The 25,569-nt window shown below is 43.3% G+C and overlaps 1 protein-coding gene across 1 annotated transcript; it reads left to right on the top strand.

The window, feature by feature from the left end:
• The first annotated feature begins 14,312 nt into the window (after positions 1 to 14,312).
• Positions 14,313 to 25,361, top strand: CDK5RAP3 (CDK5 regulatory subunit associated protein 3). The gene is given in 14 exon segments (XM_044003271.1): positions 14,313 to 14,424; positions 14,773 to 14,818; positions 16,127 to 16,258; positions 17,269 to 17,369; positions 18,486 to 18,533; positions 19,455 to 19,679; positions 19,844 to 19,980; positions 21,026 to 21,188; positions 21,580 to 21,690; positions 22,338 to 22,419; positions 23,278 to 23,366; positions 24,167 to 24,372; positions 24,761 to 24,932; positions 25,037 to 25,361. Coding segments are annotated over 14 exon segments (1,584 nt in total). The 5' UTR covers positions 14,313 to 14,418; the 3' UTR covers positions 25,103 to 25,361.
• Positions 25,362 to 25,569: the final 208 nt, after the last annotated feature.

A 25,569-nucleotide genomic window follows, 5' to 3' on the forward strand; every position in this document is an offset into this window, starting at 1 on the left:
TCCTATTATAATAGTCTTCTCCTTTTCTCAAGTCTCTCTCCCTTCCTGTCATTTGTCCACTCTGCTACCAAAATGATTTTTTTTAACACAGATCTGACGATGTCATTTCCCTACTCAGTAAACCGCAGTGGCTCTCTATTACCTCCAGCTTCTCTGTTTGGCACTTTGTGACCCGGCCCTTTCCTATCTTTCCAGTTTTCTTATAGCTTCCTTTTCTCCAGATAGTCTACAATGTGGTGACACTGGCCTCCATGATGTTCGTGTTCTCTCTCTCCCTCTCCCTCTCCCTCTCTTAAAATTTTATTTTATTTAAAATTTTTTTCCAATTACATGTAAAGATATTATTTTGAGTTCCAAGTTTTTCTCCCTCCCTCCCTTCCTCCCGAGGCCAGTAAGCAATCTGATATGGGTCATACATTACAATCCATGATATTCTCTTGCTTCTAACACTCTATCTCCTGACTGTGCCTCTGCACCCATTGTCTCCCAATGCCTGGAATGTTCTCCCTCCTAACCAGTGCCTCAACTTTTCCTGGCTTCTTTCAAGACTCAGCTGGAACCCTACCTTCTACAAGAAGCCAATCTCAGTCCTGCTTGCTGCTAGTGCCTTCCTTCTGAGATTACTTCCAATTGACTCTGTATATATCTTGTATGTACGTAGTTGTACAGATACTCACTAGCTGTGTGACCCTGGGCAAGTCACTTAACCTCTGTTTGCCTAATCCATTGGAAAAGGAAATGACAAAACACTCCTGTATCTGTGCTAAGAAAACCCCATATGGGATCACAAAGAGTTGGACATGACTCAACAACAATAACAACAACAAATTGTTGTGTGCCGTTTCATATCAGAATGTAAGTCCTCTGAGGACAGGAACTGTTTTTGCTTTTCATTGTGGTTCCAGTCCCTGGAACACAGTAAGTGTTTAATAAATGCTTGTTGACCATACTTGACCATCATGAAATAGCATTCCCATTAGACTGGGAATTTCCAGAAGTTAGAGAATGTCTTCTATATCAGTTCAGGGTAATTAATTGACCTTGAGAGACCTATCTACTCTTGCCTATAGTATTACCTCTGATTGAGTTAGCCTACAACAGAAAGAGAAAATGCCCATTTCATTTATTTGATTCCTTGGGGTTCAGCCTCCAGCAATCTTTATTATTATTATTATTAGCTAATAATAATTATTATATTTTATTTCAATAGCATAAGGAACTCAAAATGAGGAAACACCTACCAATGAAGATTAGTAACTCAATTGCAATTTATAATCTTAAAGAATTGCCTCTCAGGCTTAAGTGATCTATCGAAGGCCACATATCCAGTAAGTACATTTTGGAGGCAAGATTTGAACCCAGGTCTTTTTTTTTTTGGTGAGGCAATTGGGGTTAAGTGATGTAATGATTGGAATAACGCCACCTGCTGGAGACTTACTGTAGAAGAGTTCCACCCATGAAGCGAAGGTCTTTGAGGGCAAGACCAGGAGTCTTTTCTTTGGTGTCAGGAAGTGACTCGGGCTAGTGGGAGGAAGAAGGAAGAGACTGGCGGCTCGGTCTCACGCTCTTTCCTCTGGACTCTGGTGGAGAGCGGAGCTAGAAATGTGCTCTCCCTTTAATAGATAGGAATCTAGCCCTTTCTCTCTTTACCAAATTCTTATTTTCCTTAATAAATGCTTAAAAGTCTAACTCTTGCTAAAGCTTATAATTTATTGGCGACCACTCATTAGATATTTTAGACAGACTAGCTAGAATTTTAGCCCTTAACAGTGACTTGCCCAGGGTCACACAGCTAGTAAGTGTCAAGTGTCTGAGGCTGGATTTGAACTCATGTCCTCCTGAATCCAGGGCCGGTGCTTTATCCACTGAGCCACCTAGATACTCCCCCCATCTTCTTTTTTAAAATAAATTTTTATTGATATTTTTTGTTTTTACATTGCTTAAATTTATTGCCCAGTCTAACTCCCAGAAGACTATCTATCTGTAAGAGAAAAATTCATCCTCTTCTCAATAATTCTCAGGAACTCAGCAGTGAGGTAACAAAGGCTTTATTTTCTTCTCATGAGGAGGCGGCACCCTAGTGTGCAGCTAGTGGGTGCCCAGAAAGGGGGCTCACAGGCCCTGTTTTATACCCTAGTCACTAACTCGAATGGACCTTCCCCTTTTTCATCACTGGTGGGATTACAATCTACTCGAAAAAAACTAGCTAATTGGAAAGCAGTATCCCCACCCCTCTTCCTTGTATGGGCATAACTCAGGAGTGGACCTTATACTTCCTTATATGGACACAACTCTGGAGCAGACCTTATTGAGACCAGGGCTCCTTGAACCACGTGACCTTGCTAACCTGAGGGGGAGGAGGGGATCTGAGACCTTTGGCCTACAAACAGGTCAGGGGGAGTATGACTGACTTATATCCACATTGAGAGGAGACAACTACCCATTTCTCACACTATCCCATATAACAAAGAATGTTATTTAAAGAAAAAGAAAGGGAAGAGAAAAAAATAATCAGCAAAAACAATCCATTAAAAAAGAAAAAAGACCCTTGAAAATAAATGTAATTCGGGCAGCTAGGTGGAGCAGTAGATAAAGCACCAGCCCTGGATTCAGGAGTTCATGAGTTCAAATCCAGCCTCAGACACTTGACACTTATTAGCTGTGTGACCCTGGGCAAGTCACTTAACCCTCGTTGCCCCCAAAAACAAACAAACAAAAATCTCTCTTCTCTGCCCCCTTCCCCCATCTCCAGCTCTCTAAAATTGATCCTATCTGTAATCATCATTAGCAATGAAAATAAAAGTAATGCATCATACCCATAGATTTCCCATCTCTTCAAGGAGGGGAGGTGTTCTTATATATCTCATATCTTATATGAATGCACACACATTTATGCAAAGCTATATTAAGTAAGGCCTTGTTTGGATCTTTGTCTATCTGAAGTCCCTTCCTCCTTCCCTAAAGGTTTTGCCTTTCACAGTCAGAATCATAAGAGGAAAAAACAATAATCAGCACCTCCCTGAAGCTTTTCTGATGCTTATCCCAACAGAATAACCCATGGCTATTTTCTTTCTTTCTTTCTTTCCTTTTGGTGAGGCAATTGGGGTTAAGTGACTTGCCCAGGGTCACACAGCTAGTAAGTGTTAAGTGACTGAGGCTGGATTTGAACTCAGGTCCTTCTGAATCCAAGGCCCATGCTCTATCTACTGCAACACCTAGCTGCCCCATCCATGGCTATTTTCCTGGCACTTATCCTATATTGCTGGGAGTTCCATCTATATCAGTTGGTTAATATTCATGTTAATTGTTTCTGCCTTTCACCCCTAAAGGAGGTCTCCCCCTCTTTTCCTAATAATGGCTCCATAGAAGTTTCCATCTGAGCTTTGACAGCCTCATAGTAGCTGGTATGATAGATAGGACCTTCCATGTCCACCTCATTACATAACCTGGGGTGAATCAGGGAACACTGTAATCCCATAGCAATCCTGAAGAGGAGTCTGCCTGTGGCTAGAATACATGTGACTGATGTCTCTGATTCACCAGTGGGGACCCCTACCCAAGGTCATCCTCATCAGAATCATTATCTGCTGTCCCAGTTTTGCCATTTGAATAAAAGCCTTTGTTATAGAACTAACTGACCAATCACTAACTGTGATTAAGGGAAAGCCCAGTGGTAGGGGAGTGTGAGCTACCTTTTCGGAGGAGACCCCCGGAAGAAGTAACAACCACTCCCCTGGGGATCCAGCCTTCCAGTAGCAGTGTGAGTTGAGTGAGTGAGCCCCCAGGAGAGGTGCTACATTTCTACCTTCACAATATCTCTGTCATAGGTCTTCTTACTTCTACTGACACAACCACCAGCCTAGTGAAGGCCATCATGACCTCTTTCCTAGACTAGGGCAATGGTCTTGCAATTGCTCTCTCTGCTTCAAGCATGTCCCTACTCCAATCCATCTTTTACTCATCTATCAATGAGATTTTTCTAAAGCACAGGCCTAAATATGGCACACCTGTTCTCCGCACCCACCACACACCCCTGCTCCCTCACTCTATAAACTCCAGGTGCTCCTTATTACCTCAAAGATCAAATAGTAGAAGGCCCTCTGTTTGGCATTTAAAGTCCTCTCTATTTATTTATTTTATTTTGGTGAGGCAATTGGGGATAAGTGACTTGCCAAGGGTCACACAACTAGTAAGTGTTAAGTGTCTGAGGCCATATTTGAACTCAGGTCCTCCTGACTCCAGGGTCAGTGCTTTATCCACTGTGCCACCTTGCTGCCCCTTAAAGTCCTCTCTAACCTCGTCCCCTCCTACCTTTCCAGTCTTCTTATGCTTCACTTCCTTCCTTACACTCTTTAGTCCAGCTACGATCCAGGTGACTCCAAGTCCATCGCTCTATCCACTAAGCTACCCAGCACATAGCAAGTACTTAATAAATGCTTGTTGATTGAGTTTAGATTATTATTTACATGGAATTTGTCATTTACATGTAATTGAGATGATTGATTTTATGTTCTATTGTTCTAATTTTAGTATATGTGCTGCTGAAGCAAGCACAGAGGATCGATCATATGTTCTAGAACTGAAAGAGAACTTAGAGATCATCCAATCTAGTTTCCTCCTCTTATAACTAAGGAAACAGTCCCAGAGAGAGAAAGGAACATCTCCAAAGACACCTAGCTCAGTAGCAGGGCCAGGGTTTCCCTCCTTTATCTGTACCCAGAAATCCCTATATATAGAAGGAGTAGAGAGGGCAGCCTCATAGAAGGGAATTACAAGGGGTAGAGACTCTCAGGGCCCTCCCTCCTGTTTAGAGGGTTGTCCTTGAAGGAGTGCCAGCCAGGGAGATGCCAGGCATCTTCCCAAGCCAAGGCCCAGCCCACTTTCCTGGACCTAAGCCAGTTTTCCCTTTCTGGCTATCCCCAAGGTAGCTCCCAGACTCTCAACTAAGGCCCTACCCATGGCCTGCAGGAGAATCATTCCTGGAAGGGCCAGCTAGGGAGGGAATGTGAGATAAGGCCTTTGGTGAGTGTGCCTGCTTAGTGCTGGCTGTTGGGTGGGTGCATTTGCCTGCACACGTGCCAGTGCCTGTGGGCGCCTGTATGTCTGTGACTGTTTATGTGTGTACCTGTATATGCCTGGGTGTGTGAGAGTATAGGTACAGGTGCACCCTGCTTTGAGAAAATTCATACAATGGAGTGGTTGGTTTGGTTTGGTTTTTTCAATTTTCTTTTTTAAAAAATTTAGCTTAATAATTAACAAACATTCAAATACACATCAAAAACTAACAATAATAATAGCACTTATATAGTGCTTTAGGATTTGCAAAGTGCTTTACAAAGATTTCATTTGATCCTCACAATAAGTACTATTATCCCCATTTTATAAATAAGGAAACTGATATAGAAAGAACTTTCTCAGGGTCATATAGTTCATAAGTGTGTGAGGCTAGATTCGAAGTCTTTGGAGTCTCCCTGATTCCAGATCCAGTGTTCTATTCACTGTGCCCCCATATAATAACACTGTGAATTTTTATTACATAAAATTGTTTTATATATACATATATGTATATATATTTAAAACAAGATTGTAACAAAATTGCTGTTTTTTTATTCCCTTCTGAATTATTTTTTGTTTTCTTCTCTGTATTTAAAAAAAAATTCTAGTGATATTCTGGGGGGTGGAGTATGTGTGTGTGTGGGGGGCGTTATCTATCATTTCCCATTAACTAACTCTCCCCAATAGAGTTCTTTGTTATTTTTTTTTAAAACATAATCGGGGCAGCTAGGTGGTACAGTGGATAAAGCACCGGCCCTGGAGTCAGGAGGACCTGAGTTTAAATCCAGCCTCAAACACTTGACACTTACTAGCTGCGTGACCCTGGGCAAGTCACTTAACCCCAATTGCCTCACCAAAAAACCAAACAAACAAACAAAAAACCGTAGTCAAGCAAAGCAAATGACCCATTTTGTGTGGTCGAAAATGTCCTATTCTGCTCCTCTAGCCCATTGTCTCCCTCCTGAGAGCTAGGAGACATGCTTCACAATCAGTGTTCAGAAGTCAGACGAGTCACTACATTGTTCAGAAGCCTCAAGTCTTTCAAAGCTGTTTTCCTTGATGCTATCGTGTTTATCATGTTAATTGTTCTCCTGGTTCTGCTTATTTTCGTCTGTACCACTTCATAATTCATCCCAAGTTTCTCTGGTACTTCAATTTCTTCATTTTTATGACATAATAATAGTCCACTATATTCATACGGCACAATTTGTTCAGCCATTCCGCAATTAAGGAGCACCCACTTAGTTTTACCCATTTTGCTATCACAGAAAAGTGATCCTATAAATATTTTTTGTACACATGGGACTTTTCCCTCTAGCTCACACCACCTTGGGCTATATGCCTAGCAATGATATTGCTGGGTCAAACAACATGTACAGTTTAATAACTTTTTGAGAATAATTCCAAATAGTTTTCCCAAACAGTTGGACCAATTTATAGTTCCACCAATAATACATTAGCACATTAGTCTATTCTGATGAAAAATGTTATCTACCTCCAGAGAAAAAACTGATAGAGTCTGAATGCAGATTGAAGCATACTATTTTTAATTTTATTATTCATGGGTTTTTTGATCTGCATTTCTTTTGCAATATGGCTAATATAAAAAGGTGTTGCATCAGTACACATGTATAATCTATATCAAAGTGCTTGCCTTCTAAAGGGAGAAGAGAGGGCTGGAGAGAATTTGGAACCCAAAATTCTAAAAAATGAATATTGAAATTTTTTGTTTATGTGTAATTAAAAAATAAATAAATAAAATAAGCAAAAGCTAAATTAAATTTAAAATGCAAAAAAAAAAAGGTCCAAAGGCCTGTCCAGCCAGTCTCTCCATCACTTGCCATTTTCATCTTTTAAATCTGATGGCTATGAGGTAAAATCTGAGTTATTTTAATTTGCCTTTCTTTTATTTTCAGTTTTTTGATCATTCTTTTTTTTGGGGGGGGGGTGAGGCAACTGGGGTTAAGTGACTTGCCTAGGGTCACACAGCTAGTACATGTCAAGTGTCTGAGGCAGGATTTGAACTCAAGTATTCCTGACTCCAGTGTTCTATCCACTATGCCACCTAGCTGCCCCTTGATCATTCTTTAATGTGATTGTTGATAATTAACAATTTTTCTTTTGACAACTCTCTGTTCATCCCCTGACTACTTATCTACTAGAGAGTGATTCATATATGCTTCTATATTTGTATCAATTTCCTATATATCTTGGACATCAGAAAGAGACTAGAACTAGGGCCAGTAATTTGGAAGTTATTACTATAGGCCAGGCAAGAGTTGGTGAGGGCCCGAACTAGGGTGCAGAGACAAGGAAGTATGTGAGAAAAATTGGGAAGGGTGGGAATGATAGGATTTGGCAACTGAGTGAATGACTATAGGGTGTGAGGGAGTGGGAAGAGCCAAAGATGACTCCAGGTTGTGAATCTGAGTGTCTAAGAAGAGGATAATGCCCTCACCAGATATAGGGAATTTAGGAAGAAGGTTGAATTTTGGGGAAGAGATAATGACTTCTTCCATTTTGGACACACTGAATTTGAATGGCTAAAGGAGACAGAGAGCTTTGGGTGTCACCTATATAGAGATAAACATTGAACCCATGAGAAATTAAATCATGAAGAGAATGCATAGCAAAGAAAGAGGAGAAGGCCCAGTGCAGAAACCTGGAGTCATGAGGAGTGACCAAGCAGGTAGAAGGAGATAGATCTAGGAGAAAGAAGGGAGGAGAAAACATCCAAGAGAGTTTCTAGAGGTATGGGGCTGAGGATTGCTCTGGGTTGGGGAAAGCCTCTTCCCCCTGTCCATCAAACTCCCTTTCCCCATCTGTAAACTACTGAGCCAAATCTTTTCTCTTTACTCTAATCAGGAACCAAGAATTGACTACCGTCTGCTTCCAGACATCCCATGGGCCCAAGTGTGTTTCACTTAGATCTGATTGATAAATTTGCAGTTTTGGCATTTACAGCTCAGAAATTGTAAACACAAGAAATCAGGGCTTGTTTTATCGTTTGCTTGATTTCTATACTTAGGAAAGTAATGGAGAAAATGTTAACAATGCTGTTAAAATGTTAAAAAATATATTGCATGTACTTTTGCCCCCTAGAGAAGTGGCTGTTAAATATTTACCAGCACACTGTTACTTGGAGCTTTTTTAAAGTCTATTTGACTATGTCTTAAAGTCTAATGGACCATGATCCTTAGGTAGCTGGGTGGCACAGAGTACCAAACCTTAAGTTAGGAAGACATTTTCCTGAGTTCAAATCTGACCTCAGACTAGCTGTGTGACCCTGGGCAAGTCACTTAACCCTGTTTGCCTCAGTTTCTTCATCTGTCAAATGAGCCAGAGAAGAAAATGGCAAACCACTCCAGTATCTTCGCCAAGAAAACACTAAATAGGGGCAGGAAGAGTTGAAAAGCGACTGAACAACAACAACCAGGATATCCTCAGTTGGGACAGTGAGCCATCCTAGAGAATGCCTCAATTTCTCCACCTTGAAGATCACTTAAGAAAGGGGAAGAAGCATTGAATAGTGGAAAGAGCACTGGATTTTGAGTCAAAAGCTCAGCTTCAAATCCTGATTCCCCTATTTATTTCCTGTGTGACCTGAGCTAAATTGGTTTTCCTCTGGAGACTCCTATTTCCTTTGTAAGATAAGGAGGTTGGACAAGATGACCTTTCACGTCTCTCCCCGCACTGAAACCTTTGAAACCATGTGGATAGATGGAGCCCTGTAGGAGTCAGTTACAGGCTAATACAGTGTAGTGGATTATGTCTCTGGGGATTATGCTTTAGTATCTATGTGACCTTAGACAAGTCACTTAACCTACCTCAGATTCAGTCTCCTCATGGGCATGATGATCTGATCTATAACGCTTGCCTCAGAAGTTAGAGACAAGGAAGGGATTAAGCCTGTGACTTCATCCATATAGGGAGTTCTCAGGTAAGAAAACTACTCAACCAGTGCAAGTCAACATCCTCTCTACAATTTATAGCATAGCTTAAGGCGCTGAGAGGTGAGGGCCACCCCTTAGATTTGTGTCAGAAGTGGATTTAAAGGCAAGTCTTCCTAGCTTCCAGTCTGGCTCTTTATCCATAACCCCCATGCTGTCACAGGGTTGTTATTTGGTTCAAATGAGACTATGCATTAATAAATGAAAAGGTAGTTCTTGAGTGCTTTTTATTATTTATTCCATTTTATAACTATTTTAATATTAAATATTATTATCAGGCACTGTACTATGCACTGAGGATACAAATACAAAAGTTAAACCATTCTTGTCCTCAGGGAGCATGCATTCTAATAGGGAGAGAGAACACATTTCAGGCAGAAGAGACAGGAATGGTGAGCAGGGGCCTAGAGAGGCCTATTGTCATACCCTTTCTATAGACCCTTAAGTGCTGTATGAATGTCAGTTGTAGGGAGGGAAGACACACCTCTGACCCCCCCTCCCCATCGGTAGAACACAATAAGTTGAGTTTGTCCAAATAAGGGAATAGTTGCACTGAACCACTGTTTCCTGCCACCATCCCTTCGGACTGGTGGCATCCATTGGGGAAACAACTGGCAATAGTGAGGGTGTAATTAGCAGCTTGTGTGTTCTACTGATAACCTTGAGCTGTCAGGAAAAAGAGAAGAAGACCACCCAGCATAAAAGGCAGATTTTCATTTGGTGTGACCCTGAACAAATCACTTAACCACAATTTGCCTCAGTTTCCAAAATGGTAAAATGTGGATAATAATAGCACCTACCTCCTTAGGTTGCTGTGAGGATCACAAGAGATATTTGCAAAGAACTTTGCACTGTATCTGGCATACTGTACATGCTTAATAAATGTTTATTTCCTTCCTTCTTCCTTCCCTTTTCCTCTTGCTATATAATAGCTAGCTTTTCTAGAGCACTTTTAGGTTAGCAAAGTGCTTTATAATATGTTATCTCATTTAATTCTCACAACAACCCTGGGAGGTAGGTGCTATTATTATTTCCATTTCACAGATGAGGAAATTGAGGCCAACAGATGTTAAGTGACTTGCCCAGGACCACACAGCTAGTCCAGGTCTGAAGCAGGATTCCAACCCAGGTCTTTCTGTTTTTTGTTTTGTTTTGTTTTTTTTGCAGGGCAATGAGGGTTAAGTGACTTGCCCAGGGTCACACAGCTACTAAGTGTCAAGTGTTTGAGGTCAGATTTGAACTTAGGTCCTCCTGAATCCAGGGCTGGTGTTTTATCCACTGTGCCACCTAGCTGCCCCTCAGCCCAGATCTTTCTGACTCCAAATCCAGCATTCCATGAACTATATTACCTACCTACACTACAAGAGAAGGAAAACTGTGGGAGTCCTTTTCCCAGGAGGCAAGAGGTTTCAGTAGAACTTTTCTCTCTCTTGATCTGGGGAGGCTTCCCAAAGGAGAGGGTAGTAGGGGTGGGGGGAGGGCTGGCAGGACAGGCTGCACAGAGGTGTCCTCCTAGGGGACTGTGGGAAGCAGTATAAGACTGAGAAGATGAGGGGTTTGGAGCAGGCGAGTCTAAGATGGACAAAGGTGTGTGAGATGGGGACACATGGGCCAGGCTGATTGGGGCAGGATCAGGGAGATGCTGGCCCCTAGCCAAAGCCACACAAACACCACAAACCACTTGGATTTTTCCAGAGTGAGGTCATAGCTGATCAACTTTCTTCAGAATCCTGACTTCCAGTAGTGAGCTAGTTATAGATAGTAAATGCCCAGTGCCTTAGACAAAAAGAAGAAATTGACCTCAGACTATAGTGATGGCAGCATACTGAGCACCGATGTTCCTGCCTGTTTACAAGGTACTGGCCCCAAGTTAACCCCCTCCTCTTCATGCCCTCTCCTCTCTTCTTTCTTCTTTTCCCTCAGAAAAAAACCTACAATTCCCCCAGGATATTTTCCTAGCCACTAAATTAGTGGTACAGTGATGGAAGAGTCCTCTTCCTGAGTTCAATCTAACCTTACACTTACTAGTTGTGTGACCCTGGACAAGTCACTTCACCCTGTTTGCCTCAGTTTCCTCATCTGTAAAATGAGCTGAAGAAAATGGTAAAACCACTCCAGGATCTCTGGCAAGAAAACCCCAGATGGGGTCATGAAGAGTAGGACCTGACTGAAAAATGACTGAACAAAAAAATCAACTGGAGGCTATTAGAAGTTTGGGTAGTGATCTAGGTCTGTAGTTAGACAACCTGGTTCCAAATTCCAATTCTGCTTACTATCTGTGTGACTAAACAAGTAATTTCCCTTGTCTAGGTCTCAGTTTTGAAACCCTTTTTCTTTTCTTTTTTTTTTTAAACGGGGCAATGAGGGTTAAGTGACTTGCCCAGGGTCATACAGCTAGTGTCAAGTGTCTGAGGTCAAATTTGAACTCAGATCCTTCTGAATCCAGGGCTGGTGCTTTATCCACTGCGCCACCTAGCTGCCCTTTGAGACCTTTTTTCTACAAAAGTAGCTGCTACATGTGCTGGCACTGAGCTAGGGAGAGCATTCTAGCCCCTGCTCTGTCATGGATATATTGCATGACCTTGAGCAAGTCATTTCCATTCATTCCACAAGTGCCCAAACTGGAGATCATAGCATCTTATAACTAGTTTGGGCCTCAGTTTCCTATCTGTAATATGAGGGAGTTGGACTAAATTCTAAAGTCAGGTGTTATCATTGTAAGAGAGTTGGAAGGGACCTCGAGATCAATGTATGCTTGAGGGGGACCTCCCCCTACAACTTCCAGGGCAGCATCCAGCAGAGTCTTGAATACCTACAGTAATAAGGAACTCATTACCAATAAACACAGATCAGTTCATTTTGGACAGCTCTGTTGCAGAGTTTTGCTCTTATCCATATGGAAACCTTATCCTCTGACACAGAAATCTGTCCCTGACCCCTGGAAAAAGATGAATAGTGAAGGTCACTTCCCTGCTAACGAGCCTCATTGCCCTCTATGACTCCTCCTGAATGAAGTAGCAGCCTTGAAGTTCCTAGAAGTATTTATTCGCTGTCATTAGACTACATGATAACTGGCATTGGTCCTGAAATATCGGTGGATTCTCACTTTTCCCGCACAAACTGACAGTGGCCAACCCAGACACCAGGTGGTGCTGAAGGGGAAGAGATACACTTTAAGGAGAGAGACTGTGTTATGTTTTGTATCCTCCACAAAGCTTACATAGGTGCTCAGTAAAAACAAGCAAAAGCCATGAATGAGGGAGTAGAGATTCCTATTGCCTTCACCTGGGCTCTGGTTATATAAGGAAGGACATTTATAAACTGCAGCATGCTCAGAAGGCCACCAGGCTGGAGAAGAGCTTCAAGGCCCTAATTGAATTCTAATAGGCCTTACAGTTTAATAGGGAGAGAGAACTCATAAGAGACAGGGGAATGGCACAGGGAAGTATTTTGCCACCCCCTTCCAGAAGTGATGATAGTATCAGTCGGCATGTGGTTAAATAAATTCCACTTCAGTTTTGAAGACCCTAAAGTGCTATATAAATTGCACCATCAGTTGTTATGTGGCAGACACATATCTGACTCTGCCATCAGTAAGACAGACACAATAATCACAGTTTGTCCAATAAGGGGATGGTTGCCCTGGGCCATTCCCTGCCTCCTCCCACCCTCCCTGTGCTATCCAGTGAGACAGGTGAGGATGTTCATTTCCAGAAGGATGAACTGAAGAAACTGGGATGTCCCACTTGGAGAAAGACACAGTGGGCACATATGCTCCCTGTCTTCAATTATTTAAGTTTTTCACTTGGAAGGGAGATCAAACTGGGTGTTGTTTTTTTCCACAACCCTGGTACTATCTATAACTTGCTTTTTTTTCTTCTATAACCCTGGTACTGTCTATAACTTGTTTTTCTATGTTTTTTTTCTAAAACCTTGGTACTAGTTATAACTTTAAAAAAATAATTTTGTTCTATAACCCTGGTACTAGCTATAATTTTTTTCTATAACCCTGGTACTATAACTTGCTTTTCTGTTCTTTTTCTAAAACCCTGGTACCAATTACAACTTTTTTTTTTGGTGAGGCAATTGGGGTTAAGTGACTTGCCCAGGGTCACACAGCTAGTAAGGGTCAATCGTCTGAGGCCGGATTTAAATTCAGGTCGTCTTGACTCCAGGGCCAAGTGCTCTATCCACTGCACCACCTAGCTGCCCCATAGTTACAACTTTTAAAAATAATTCTGTTCGGGGGCAGCTAGGTGGAACAGTGGATAGAGCACTGGCCCTGGATTCAGGAGTTCCTGAGTTCAAATACGGCCTCAGACACTTGACACTTACTAGCTGTGTGACCCTGGGCAAGTCACTTAACCCCCATTGCCCCACAAAAAAAAAAAATCTGTTCTATGACCCTAGTACTATCTATATTTTTTTTCTATAATCCTGGTATTGTCTATAACTTGTTTTTCTATGTTTTTTTTTTCTAGAACCCTTGTACTAGCTATAACTTTTAAAAATAATTTTGTTCTATAACCCTGGTACTATCTAGAATTTTTTTCCCCATAACCCTGGTAGTTTTTTCCCCCCCTATAACCCTGGTACTGTCTGTAAACTCTCTTTAACCCTCCAGCCCTAGGGCTCAGAGAGAGGCAAATTGTCTTGCTACAATGACAAATATAGAAATGTTTTACATAATCATACATGTACAACCCATATCTGTTTATTTGCTGACTCAGGGAGGAGCAGAGGAGGGCGGGAAAGAGGGATAAAAATTGGAACCCCAAACTATAAGTTAAAATGTTTATTACCCCCCAAAAAATGTCTTGATAGAAGAAAGAATTTCTGAACAACGGGAGTGGTTCAAGATATTAAGTTGGCTGCTGGATGACATCTTGTCGGAGGCGGCGGGGGAGATGAAGGGGGAGATTTGGGGATTCTAACCCAGGCATTCTGGCTTCCGGCCTTAGGCACTAGTTTAGGCATGGGGTCAGGGCTGGGGAGAACATTCGAGGTCAGTCACTAGGACTCAACACTTCCAGCTGAGATTTGTGGGAAGCCGGGGCCGGAAGATCCCGAGCCCGTGGCTCTCGGTCGCAGCCTGCTGGCGGCACTCTCCAACCACACCTTCATCCCGGACGGGGTCGGCCCGCCCTACGTCGGACAGAACCCTCCCCGCGCATTCCCATTGGCTCTCCCTCCTCTTCTCCCGCCCTCCTCCGTTTTAAGCCATTAGAGTCCGAGCGAGGGGAGGGACATGCGTCTAGGGAGCCCTGATTGGTCGTTAGGAGGAGACGACGCGTCGTCTTTTCGGGAGGGACACGTGGCTTAGCGACCCTAGTAAACAACCAACCCTGTGTTTGAACCGGGGTTGAGGGAGGCCCGGCTTTTCTAGAAGTACCGGAAGCGGAAGTGGAGAAACATGCAGGTCTGGGGGAAAAGGGTCTCATGAGGGTGGGAGGGCTAAGTTCCGAAAGGCTTAAATTACCCGCCCCCTCCCCCCATATACTCCACCGTGCTAACCCTTCCTTAACGCATCTCCACGGAGGTGGCCAATAGAACCATTACTGACCCTCTCGAGCGCGATCCCAGCCTCATCACCCCTTTCCCCCAGCCTTTCACCCGCGTGCCCCATCTTTGATGTGATGGTGGCCAGACCTAAGAAAGAGTCCAGAAAAGGGAAGGGGCGGGAGCTGACCCTTGTGAGTCCTGTCGCCTCCCTGGTTCGAGCCCCGCCCCTCCAGTCACGTGCTGCTTCTCCGTTGTTTCCCGCCAGGACCACCAGCATGTGCCCATTGACATCCAGACCAGCAAACTGCTTGGTATGAAGTAGTGGTGGGGCCGGGCTAGGCTGGGCTGGGGTTTTGGGATAAGGCTATCTGTGGGTAGAGCTGAGGCCTGTATTCTTTAAGACCATCTCTCGAAGCCTGGTGTCCAGTACCATTTGTGCTACTCACTGACCAAGTGCCTTTGGAGAGAGCAAGTCACTTTCATTCCACAGCATCCTCTGTCAATCAGGAAGATGCCCTGGGTAACCTCTAAGGTTACAGACAGCTTATGATTCTTGGTATCATCGAAAACACTTCATAGATCATTTAATCCTCATTTTACAGATGATTTAACCAAGAGGGGAAGAGTAACACGCCCAGAATGGCAGATTCAGGTCTTCTGATTCTGAATCCCAAGGAGGGGAGGGGGTTCTTTTCATTGTACCATGATGCCTCTTTTGCTTTGTGGTTTATTTTATCTGTAGACTGAACTAGCATTGTCTCTGGATTCAGAGGATCTGATTTCATATCTTGCCTCTGAAGCTTTCTACTTGTGTGGCCCTGGCCAAACCTGGGGTCTCAGTTTCTTCATCTGTAAAATGACAGGGCTAGACTACATGGCCTCTGAAGTCCCTTCTCTATGACTTTATCATAAATTGATGGTGGATGTTATTGAGTTTAGCTTGAAAAGGTAGAAGGTCGGGAGTCGGGAGTTCAGGCTCTTTGAGCCTGGTAGAATATTGCTCTAAGTTGGTTCTCGCTGAGTCTAGTAGAATATTATTCCAGGTTCTCCAGCTTTATAGCCAGTGTCAGAGACAGGTCTAGAACCCAGGTCTTTCTTACTTCAAGGCTGCTCTCTATCTACTAGGCCATATTGTCCAGGATCACACATAATAGGAATTTAGAGCTGGAAATGACCTTTAGAGATCTAGTCCACCCCTGTCATTTTATAGATGAAGAAACAGGCCCAAGGGATATGACATGCCTAAGGTAACATAAGTAGACTTTGAAGTTGAAAAGCTAGGTATCCTTCCTCTTCGAATTCAGTACTTGTTCTGCTATACAGCACTTCCTTCCCTGTCATTGCCAACTTGAGCTTTTCCTATATCTTTGTATTAATTCTCTTACCTTATATGGGTCATACTGAATAGGAAGGCAAATTCCCATGGCCCATTTTGCCACTAGCTTCTCTATTAAAACTACTTTGCCTATCCCTTCCTCTCCCTATCTTCTTCCTTCCTTAGACCAGTTATTGCTCACTAGAAAGTAAATATCAAGTTTCTGTATACTCTTAGGGATCTTTGCTTTTCTCATGTGGTTTGGGTAACTTCTGGGAGACTCTGTTACCTTTTTCTGGTGCAGACTGGCTGGTGGACAGGAGGCATTGCAACCTGAAATGGCAGAGCCTGGTGCTAACAATCCGAGAGAAGATAAATGCAGCCATCCAAGACATGCCAGAAAGTGATGAGATCGCACAGTTGCTACTCTGATCCTGTGAGTGAATCAGGCACTTGGGGGGGGTAGGAAGTTGTGTTGTTCTTAATCTTTTGCTGTGATATCAACCTTAATTTCCATATATATACATAACTATGAATGTATCACCTAATTTTCCATATATATATTTATCTGTGTATCTTCCTTACTCTCAGATAGCCATCCCTAATTTAAAAAAAATCACTTCTATTCTAACATATCATATCAACAAAAGTATCACACTCTAGTCTCCCACTTTTAAAAAGAGAGGATGGGGGGGGCAGCTAGGTGGGGCAGTGGATAAAGCACCAGCCCTGGATTCAGGAGGGCCGGAGTTCAAATGAGGCCTCAAATACTTAATACTTACTAGCTGTGTGACCTTGGGTAAGTCACTAAACCCTCACTGCCCTGCAGAAAAAAGGAAATAAAAAGGATAGAGATGCATTTCCATCTCTTCTTGGGCCCAAAACATTCAGTTTTAGTTTTGTTGTTGTTCTTTTCAGTTTACATTGTTTTTCTAGTTCTGCTATACATTTGTGTACCAAAAGGTCTTTTCCATTCTCTATTTGATGGACATCTTCTTCAATTCCTAGTTCTCTATTACCATACACAAAAAAGTGGCTGCTAGAAATATTTTGGTATCTATGGATTTTTTTTTTAATCATTGCTTTCCTTGGAATTTTGCCTAGGCAGTAGCACCTTTGGGTCAAGGACCAATTCACAGCTCCACCAACAGGTCTATTTGTGAGGCATTGAGTTTCTAGAGTCTCTTTTTGATTAAGGCAATAAGTTTGACACATTTCAGCCAAGCTATTTCCTGTGCTCTTAGCAATTCATCCTAATTCAGAAAACTTTTTGGGGGTGGTATTCTGGTTTTCCCAGACTGGCAAGGGAATGGAAGCATATGCTTTTCATTGTTATTAGTAAGGGATTGAGTAAACAAGAGTTACCCATCAGTCCTTGGCCCTAGGAGTAGGTGGGGAGTAGATTTTATAAGCACTGATCAGCTTTCTTTCTTCTATGGGTTTCAGACATTCACTACTTCCATTGCCTGAAAATTGTGGACCTCCTCAAAGGCACTGAGGCCTCCACGAAAAATATTTTTGGCCGATACTCTTCACAGAGAATGAAGGTGACTGTGGACCAAGAGAGTGGGGACATGCCAACCAATGAATTTGAACTTAAGGGAGACAGCATGATCTAGTGAAACATGTCCTAGGATTGGAGTTAGGAAAGAGCTAAGTTTGAATCCTGTCTCCCACACTGTGTGACCATGAGCAAGGCAGTAGACTTTGCTGAGCCACAATTTCCTCATCTTTGAAACACGGGTACATGTAGTACTTTCTTCAGGGGCCTCCTTTTTGAGGGTAAGATGAGGTAAAATATGCAAAGCACTTTGCAAACCTTCACATGCTGTATAAATGCTACTTATTAAGATACATTCTAGTGGTTTGTGGGCCTGAAGACCCTACCATCTCTAAGTCTAGCTTTAAATCCTATGATTCCTTGAAGATTAAAAAAAAATTATTGATATCTTTTTAAATATCATCAAAGTTTTCCCTAGTATTTCTCCATCCCCTCTCTCCCTCCTAGAGAGCTATCCCATATAATAAATAATATTTTAAAAAGAAAAAAAGTCAGCAAACCTGATCAGTCTATTTAAAATGTCTGAAAATATGTGCAGTGTACCACACCCCTGGACCTCCTGGCTTTTTGAATGAATGGGGTCAGGTAATATTCTCATATTTCTTCTCTGGAGCCATGCTTGCTCTTTGTAATTTTGCAAAATTCACTTCTGATTGTTTTGTGGTTTTTTCCATTCCATATTATTGTAGATGTTACGTATATCATTTTCTTTCCATCCTCTTCTGTATCATATCATATTTATCATTTCTTACAGCTCAGTAATTACCCATTACATTTATGTACTACAATTTATTTAGCTAGTCCCCACTCTTGAAGATAATATCCACTTCTCTTTTTCAGATTTACATAGAAACATTTTTGGATACTCCTCTGCATAGTAAATGCCAATGGGAGGTTTCCCTTTTTCACTTTGTTTGTTTTCGACGTTATGCTCTTTGGGGATTACTTTCTTGACACCACACTCTTAAAATAAAGGGGTCATTTAGCCATTGTTCTGAGTTAATGGAAATAGAGCAGGCCGTGATGTGTTTGAATGGGAGGTTGGGCTGTGACTGTGACATCGCTTGGCCTTGCTCACTTTTCATTTCCCCTCTTTTTCAGGGATTGGCAGGAGATCGTGTCCTTGTATGAGAAGGACAGCACTACCTTGGTAAGGTGACCCAAACCCAGGATACAAGCAGGAAAGGCAGGTTCCCAAATGTTCCCAAGAGCGTCCATGGGCTTCAAGTTGGGAGCCTGAGCTATGGGTATTTGGGAAGCAGAAGGCAGCTCATGAATTTTTGCTAGATTGGCTATATTGGTAGGGAAATGATATAGATATAGCCAAATTAGGTTTTAGTGATGAAAATACTGACCAGATGATAGTCGATTAGGTGGGTTTGGGTAAACAGTAAATATAATGGAATATTGCTGAGCTGTAAGAAATGATGAATACAGAGAAGCATGAAAAGAAAACAGTATGCACACCAGCTACAAGATGTCAATGGGAAGCAGCCACAAAACCAAAAATGAAGTTTGCAGAATTACAAAGAACAAATGGTTGCACCCAAAGAATTATTCCTTGTCGACCTGAAAAGAGGTTTCTAACGGTCTAATGCTGTTTAACATTTTTTAAAAATCGGTGCTTTGGATAAAGACAGATACCACATGTATCAGATTGACAAGCGATCCAAAACTGCAGACAGAAGCTAACACATAAATGGTAGTTAGGATCCAATAAGCTCTTGACAGTGTAGGATGTTGGATGGAAACCTAATCAGATAAACTTAATAAGAATGAATAGAAAGCCTTTATTTGGTTCCAAATCAACTTCCCAGATACAAGGTGGAATAAAACATGGCTAGGTGGCAGGCCATGTGAGAAAGCTCTGAGTGGTTATGGACTGAACCTAAGCTGGTGGTGTGGGCTCCCCTAAAGCTGAGTCAGCCTTAGGCGTCATTAAGAGAGGCAGTGCTGGGGGCATCTCTGTGGAACACAGTATGGGCAGTTCTCTCCCCATCCTATATCATCTAGAATGATGCCTAGAGGTTGTTTACTTCACGGTGACTCCTGGAGGAAATTTGCCATATAGTCTGAGTTCTTGAACTGGTTTTCTTGCCTCCTCCCCCCTTCCCCAGTGGAAATCTCCAGCCTCCTGGTACGGAATGTTAACTATGAGATACCCTCCCTGAAGAAGCAGATCGCCAAGTGCCAGCAATTGCAGCAGGAGTACAGCCGCAAGGAGGAAGAATGCCAGCTGGGAGCTGCAGAGATGAAGGAGCGTTTCTACAACTCCTGCAAGCAGTACGGCATCACTGTGAGTGAGCCCTCTGTGGCCACGGTGGTAGGAGACCATCACACATATGTTGTTCCAGCTCTGTTAGTCCCAGGCTCTGGTGGAGAAGATCTCTCGGGGCTTCCTGTTAAGCTATGGCTTCCCACCACTTCCATATTAGCTCACATCCCCTACTTTCTCTCTAGGGAGATGGGATCCGAAGGGAGTTGCTGGCACTGGTGAAGGATCTGCCGAGTCTCTTGACTGAGATTGGGGCCAGGGTTGAGTCACTGGGGGAAGTGATCGAGCTCTACCAGGCCTGTGTGGGATTTGTGTGTGAGAGGTAAATGAAGGGCCTTTGTTCCATTAGCCCATTTCAGCAAGCACTCATTAAGTGTTTACTGTTTACAGGGTACTGTGAATCCCTGGGAGAGAGATACAAAGTATAGATGGATGGATGGATAGAGACTATATTAGATACAGATCTATATCTACATATTAGATATATATATACGTGCAATCCATAGATGTAGCTCTATATAGATAAATGTATACATATCTAATATATAGATTTATATCGATAGATAAAAATATTAGATAAGGTATCTTGAATCAAATAGCTAGTAGAGGAATATGATAATATAGTAAGTGCCATATTCATGACTCTATGGTCAGATTAGAAAACTGGTACAGGTTAATATGTGGAAAATGTTATGGGTGGTTGAGTAATGAGGGGGAAAGTTTTGCCAACTTCGGAAGGTCAGGAATGGCTTCTTGATAAAGGTTGTATTTTTGCTGGATTTAGTATTATTGTTATTTATTTATTTGTTTGTTTGTTGGTGTAGGGCAGTGAGGGTTAAGTGACTTGCCCTGGCTCCACACAGCTAGTAAATGTCAAGTGTCTGAGCCAGATTTGAACTCAGGTCCTCCAGAATCCAGGGCTGGTGCTTTATCCACTGTGCCACCTAGGTGCCCCTGGATTTTAAAAGATTAATACAAATTCATCAAGGGGAAGAGAATGAGGGAAGGTTATTCCAGGCATATAAGATACAGTATGAGCAAAGGTACAGAGGTTGGAAAGCCCAGGGCATATGGGAGCTAGAGTACATAATCTGGTTTGGCTGAAATATGAAATATGTAAAGGAAAATGGTGTGAGAAACAGGAGGGAGGAGTTGTTCATTCATCAACTCTTCTTGTCAACTTACTTTTCATCCAATACTTGGGTTTTCTGTTTCTAATCACCCATGTTTACAAAGAAGACAACACCAGCCAACTATATAGCCTTTACCCCCAAGGAGAGGTGGTTCCATAGGGAGCATAGTTCAGGAATCCACAGTGATGCCATAACTGGACAGCGGGAAAGTAATGAATGACTTGTGCATTGAAGCCCCACTGAGCAGGTGGTGCCAATGCTGAGACATGTGCAGAAGCGGGGAAACACGACTGTGTATGAGTGGAGGACAGGGACGGAGCCCACAGTGGTTGAGCGGCCGTGTCTGGAGGAGCCCCCAGAGCAGGTGGCAGGATGATGTGGTAAGCCTTGGCTTTTGGTATGAGGCTCCCATCCCGGAAGTGATCCATTACTGCTTCTGCCCCTACCAGTGGGCCAACCCACACAGCCCATTTTCAGTTGCCTCAAAGGACCATAGGGGAGAATTATCCTTGGAGGGACAGACCAGAGAGGCCATGTTGGCCCTGTTGTTTTCTGGTCTGGCTCTGAGCAACTACCCTTGGAGGGTGCAGCCTAGTAAAGAACCTAATCTGGAGGACCATTTCTGGACACAGCTACCCTGCTTGTCCTGTGCTGTCTGGCCTTTCTGTTTGGAGGTCACGACATCACAGTTAGACACTGTGTTCAGTCTCAGCAGAAATCCAGTAAAAAGGAATGGGAAAACAGGCCCATCTCACTTGCTTCCTTTGTGTTTCCACTCTATTTTCCAGATTGACTGGGGCAACTTTGGGATAGAGTCGGCTTCAGAAGGGATTACCTATGGCATCTCTGCTGAGACAGATGAAATTGACTGGGGAATCTCACTGGAGCCTGATTCAAAGGTTAGATTTCTAAGCTTGAGAAATCATCTTCTCATGGTGATAGCTGTGATATCTACTTAAATCACCTGCATTTTAAAATGTTCAGGAAATAGTATAATCCAGGATGTGGAAACTTTTCACAAGTGACTCTTTCCATTCTAAACTCTTTTCTTCTGTTGTCTGGAACTCAGGACTTGTGGTGGTAGATTTGAATACACTGGCCTGGGAGGGGAAAGTAGTTGTAGTTATGGGTTGGGATTCTGGAATGGGGGAGAACAAGTGAGAAGAGTGTCTTCTTAATGCTATTGAGTCAATTTTTGTCACTAAGTTTCTCAGGACAAACAACTCCCTTCCCTTCTCCTATGCCTGGGAGATTTGAAGGAAAGGAGAGAGGATCAGTAGACAACTGAAAGCACTGGGGTGTGTGGTAGGGGATATCCAAAGGCATCACCAGTAGTGGCCTCAAGTGCCAACTTTGCCAACATGCCCTAGGTTGTCCAGTCCTGCTATTGTCTAAGTCTGTATTGTTGAACTTTTCAAGATAATTAAAGTCAGGTATTTGGGCTACCCTAGTTCTTTTTTTCTTTTTCTGGTATGTATAGCCTTTATTCTGTGGGAGAAATTTTCCTGACCCTGCATCTTACTGGGATTTTTTGGTCTCCTTCCAGGAAGCTGGTAATGAAGGAATAAATTGGGGAGATGGAGATGCTGATCCCTTGCAGATCACAGTACTAGAAGCAGGAACCCAGGGTAAATGATCCTCATTCCCTGCTGTCCAGTTTAAAAGCAATGAGCTTGCAGGTTTCTGTGAGGTCAGGATCCAAGGATACGAAGAAAAATACACTGCAGTTAATTAAGCTTTTTACTCATTTGGTTTTATTCTTACATTCTTCTTATGGGAAGAAGGGATGGTTGTGATAAAGGGCTTGAAATTATGCCTAGACACACTTGGCTTTCTCTTTCCCAAGGCTCCTTTGGGACCCAAGTGTCCACATGGCCTCATGAAAAACTGCTCTTGCCAAGTAGTTCCAGAAGTCACTGGGCTATGAAGTCAAGCCCTGGGAATTATCTGGTGTAGAAGGGGCAGAAGGGATGTAGTAACAAGGATCTACCACTAGAGGACACTGTGGTATGAAATTTGTTCTGTCTAGAAGGAGCTTGGACCCTTTGTTTCAAAGCCCCAAATTTATCTTCATTCTAGACCTGTTTCTGTGTCCTCCCATCAGTCAGCCAGGTGGTCACTGGTCTCAGGCCCACTGGGACTCAGACCATTCAAGAGAGCCTGTGCCTTCTCCTCTGGTGAAGAAAGGTTGTGTTCTTAGCAAGCCCGGGGTGCCCAGGGCTTCAGGCCTCTAAGGCTTTCTTTCCTGCCTCCTCACATCTCTCTCTCTCTCTCTCTCTCTCTTTTTTTTTTTTTTGGTAAGGAAATTGGGGTTAAGTGACTTGCCCAGGGTCACACAGCTAGTAAGTTGTCAAGTGTCTGAAGCTGGATTTGAATTCCGGTCCTCCTGACTCCAGAGCTGGTGCTCTATCCACTGGCACCACATAGCTGCCCCTCCTCACATCTCTTTTAGGTTCTTATTTCTTGTCTTATTTTTCTTCTGGCAGCTCCAGAAGGTGTCGCAAGGGGGCCAGATGCTCTGACTCTTCTTGAATACCCCGAAACCCGGAATCAGTTTGTTGATGAACTCATGGAGGTACTAGGGCTTCTGAGAATTAGGGGAAAGGAACATAACAGATTCTAAAGCAAGAGGATAATTGTAAAATATATGACCTTACTCTTACCTTTTTGGTGTATAAAGTACTTCCTGTGAGACTTGCCTGGCATCCCTGTCAGTGGTATAGTAAAGGTATTAGTGTTTTATGTTTGGGTCTTAAAAAGTCGGTGGGAAAAGTGTGAACAGTCAAGGAGTCTGAGCTCTGTGAGCCACATTTCTTAGCACAGAAGTTGATGGGGTAGCATTGTGGGTGCCGTTTTACCCCTACTTCTGCCAATCTCTGTTTTCATTGTGGTGAAACAAAGTATGGCCAATGATCTTCAGGTTTCCTTCTTTCTTTGGTTCAGGGGCTGTCAGAGTTTTTATTGCACAGCCTCCTCAGAGCATCTACTTCACATGTTCTCTTCTGTGTGACCCTTTGAGTCACTTCAGTGTCTGTGTCATCGCTTGACCTGTGTCATTTCTTACTCTCTAGGGAGGGAAGGGAGGGGAAAAGACTTAGGACTGGGAGAGGCAAATGGCTCTAGTGACAGGTTATGGGGAGAAGGAATGAGGCCAGAGTCTACTTCAAGCTGACATTTATAGTGGGTAAGTTTCCAAAGTCACATAGAACAGATAGTTCCTCCCCTTCACCCAGGCATCTAAGAAAGAGCATGTCCCAGTCTTGAATTTTGGATCAGCCCAAAGATCAACAGTAGTAAAAAGACTCAGTCAACCACCAAAAACTTAACCAAACTTTGTGAAAAACTGTTCTGACCCGTTTTGTTCTCTTTTCTCAGTTGGAAATCTTCTTGTCCCAGAGAGCATTGGAGATGAGTGAAGAGGCAGATGTCCTATCAGTGAGCCAGTTCCAACTGGCTCCACCCATCCTGCAGGGTCAGACCAAAGCAAAAGTGGTTGCCATGGTGTCAGTTTTACAGGATCTGATTGGCCAGCTCACCAATCTTCGAATGCAACACCTGTTTATGATCCTGGCCTCACCAAGGTCTGGCTTTCTCCTGTAGTATTTGGTGGTTCGGGTAAGAGTATAGTATAGGGCTTCCTCTTAACAGTCCTGCAGACATAGCAACAACTCTGAAACCTATATGGTTCTGTTCTCTTCTTGATTCCTTGATGCATCTCTCTGTTTCCTGATTTCCTCTATTATCTCCTCGTGCTTTCAGGGTTAAAATTGGCTCGGGGTGAGATACTAGTTGCCACTTGTATGTGTAGAATCTGTTTCCCCAGCACTCAGGGTGGGGTGGTTTGCTTCTTGGAGAGGAAGAGTTTCAGAGTCTAGGGTTGGGTGCCAAAACGCTGATCATACTTGGACATTGCCGTGGCCCCACAATTGGTAATTAGACCCCATGCTTTGACCTGGGTTTCCTATCCAGGTACGTGGATCGGGTGACTGATCTACTCCGGCAGAAACTGAAGCAGTCTGAACTGCTGGCCCTGAAGAAAGAGCTGATGGTCCAGAAGAGGCAGGAAGCTCTCCAGGATCAGGCATCTCTGGAGCCCAAACTGGACCTGCTGATAGAGAAGACGAAAGAGCTGCAGAAACTGGTAAGAGATGGGAAGCGAGGCTGTTGCCAGGCCAGGTGGGCCCCAAGTCAGGGACTAGCCTGCATTCCTCCTCATGAACCTCACTCACTGTCACTGTCTCACAGATCGAAGCAGAAATCTCCAAAAGATACAGCGGCCGCCCTGTGAACCTGATGGGAACCATGCTGTGACATCTTCTGCCTTCTGGATCGCCCGGCCTTTGGGATGGAGGTGTGCGGGCAGGGTGGTGATGTCCTAGGCCTCTCTAATTGGAAGAGCCAACAGATGGGAAGAAAGCCTCACAAAACTCTAGTCTGAAGGGGAGATTCAGAGAACTTGCTCTTAGGCACCTGACTCTCTGTGAGCAGTTGTGATTGGCTTTGTGGTCTGGCTAGCCAGTGGTTACTGCTTTCAGTTTAATGGGGCTTAATTAAAAAAAAAAAAGCTTTGCGTGTTGCTTGTGGTTTCTCACATACTGTTGCTTCTCTAGTCCTAGAGTTTGGGTTGTGTTCACCCATGTCTCTCCAGCCCTCTGGGCAGCTCTCTGCTTCTTTGGGAACAGAGGTCCCCAGGCACTCATCTGCACATAGCTCAGTGAGGGAAGGGAAGGGATCCCTGGTAGCAGGAGCAGCTGGGGCCCTCCCTCTCTCCACCAGCA

This window comes from Dromiciops gliroides, chromosome 4 (genome assembly GCF_019393635.1).
Source record: "Dromiciops gliroides isolate mDroGli1 chromosome 4, mDroGli1.pri, whole genome shotgun sequence".
NCBI classification, from domain to species: Eukaryota; Metazoa; Chordata; class Mammalia; order Microbiotheria; family Microbiotheriidae; genus Dromiciops; species Dromiciops gliroides.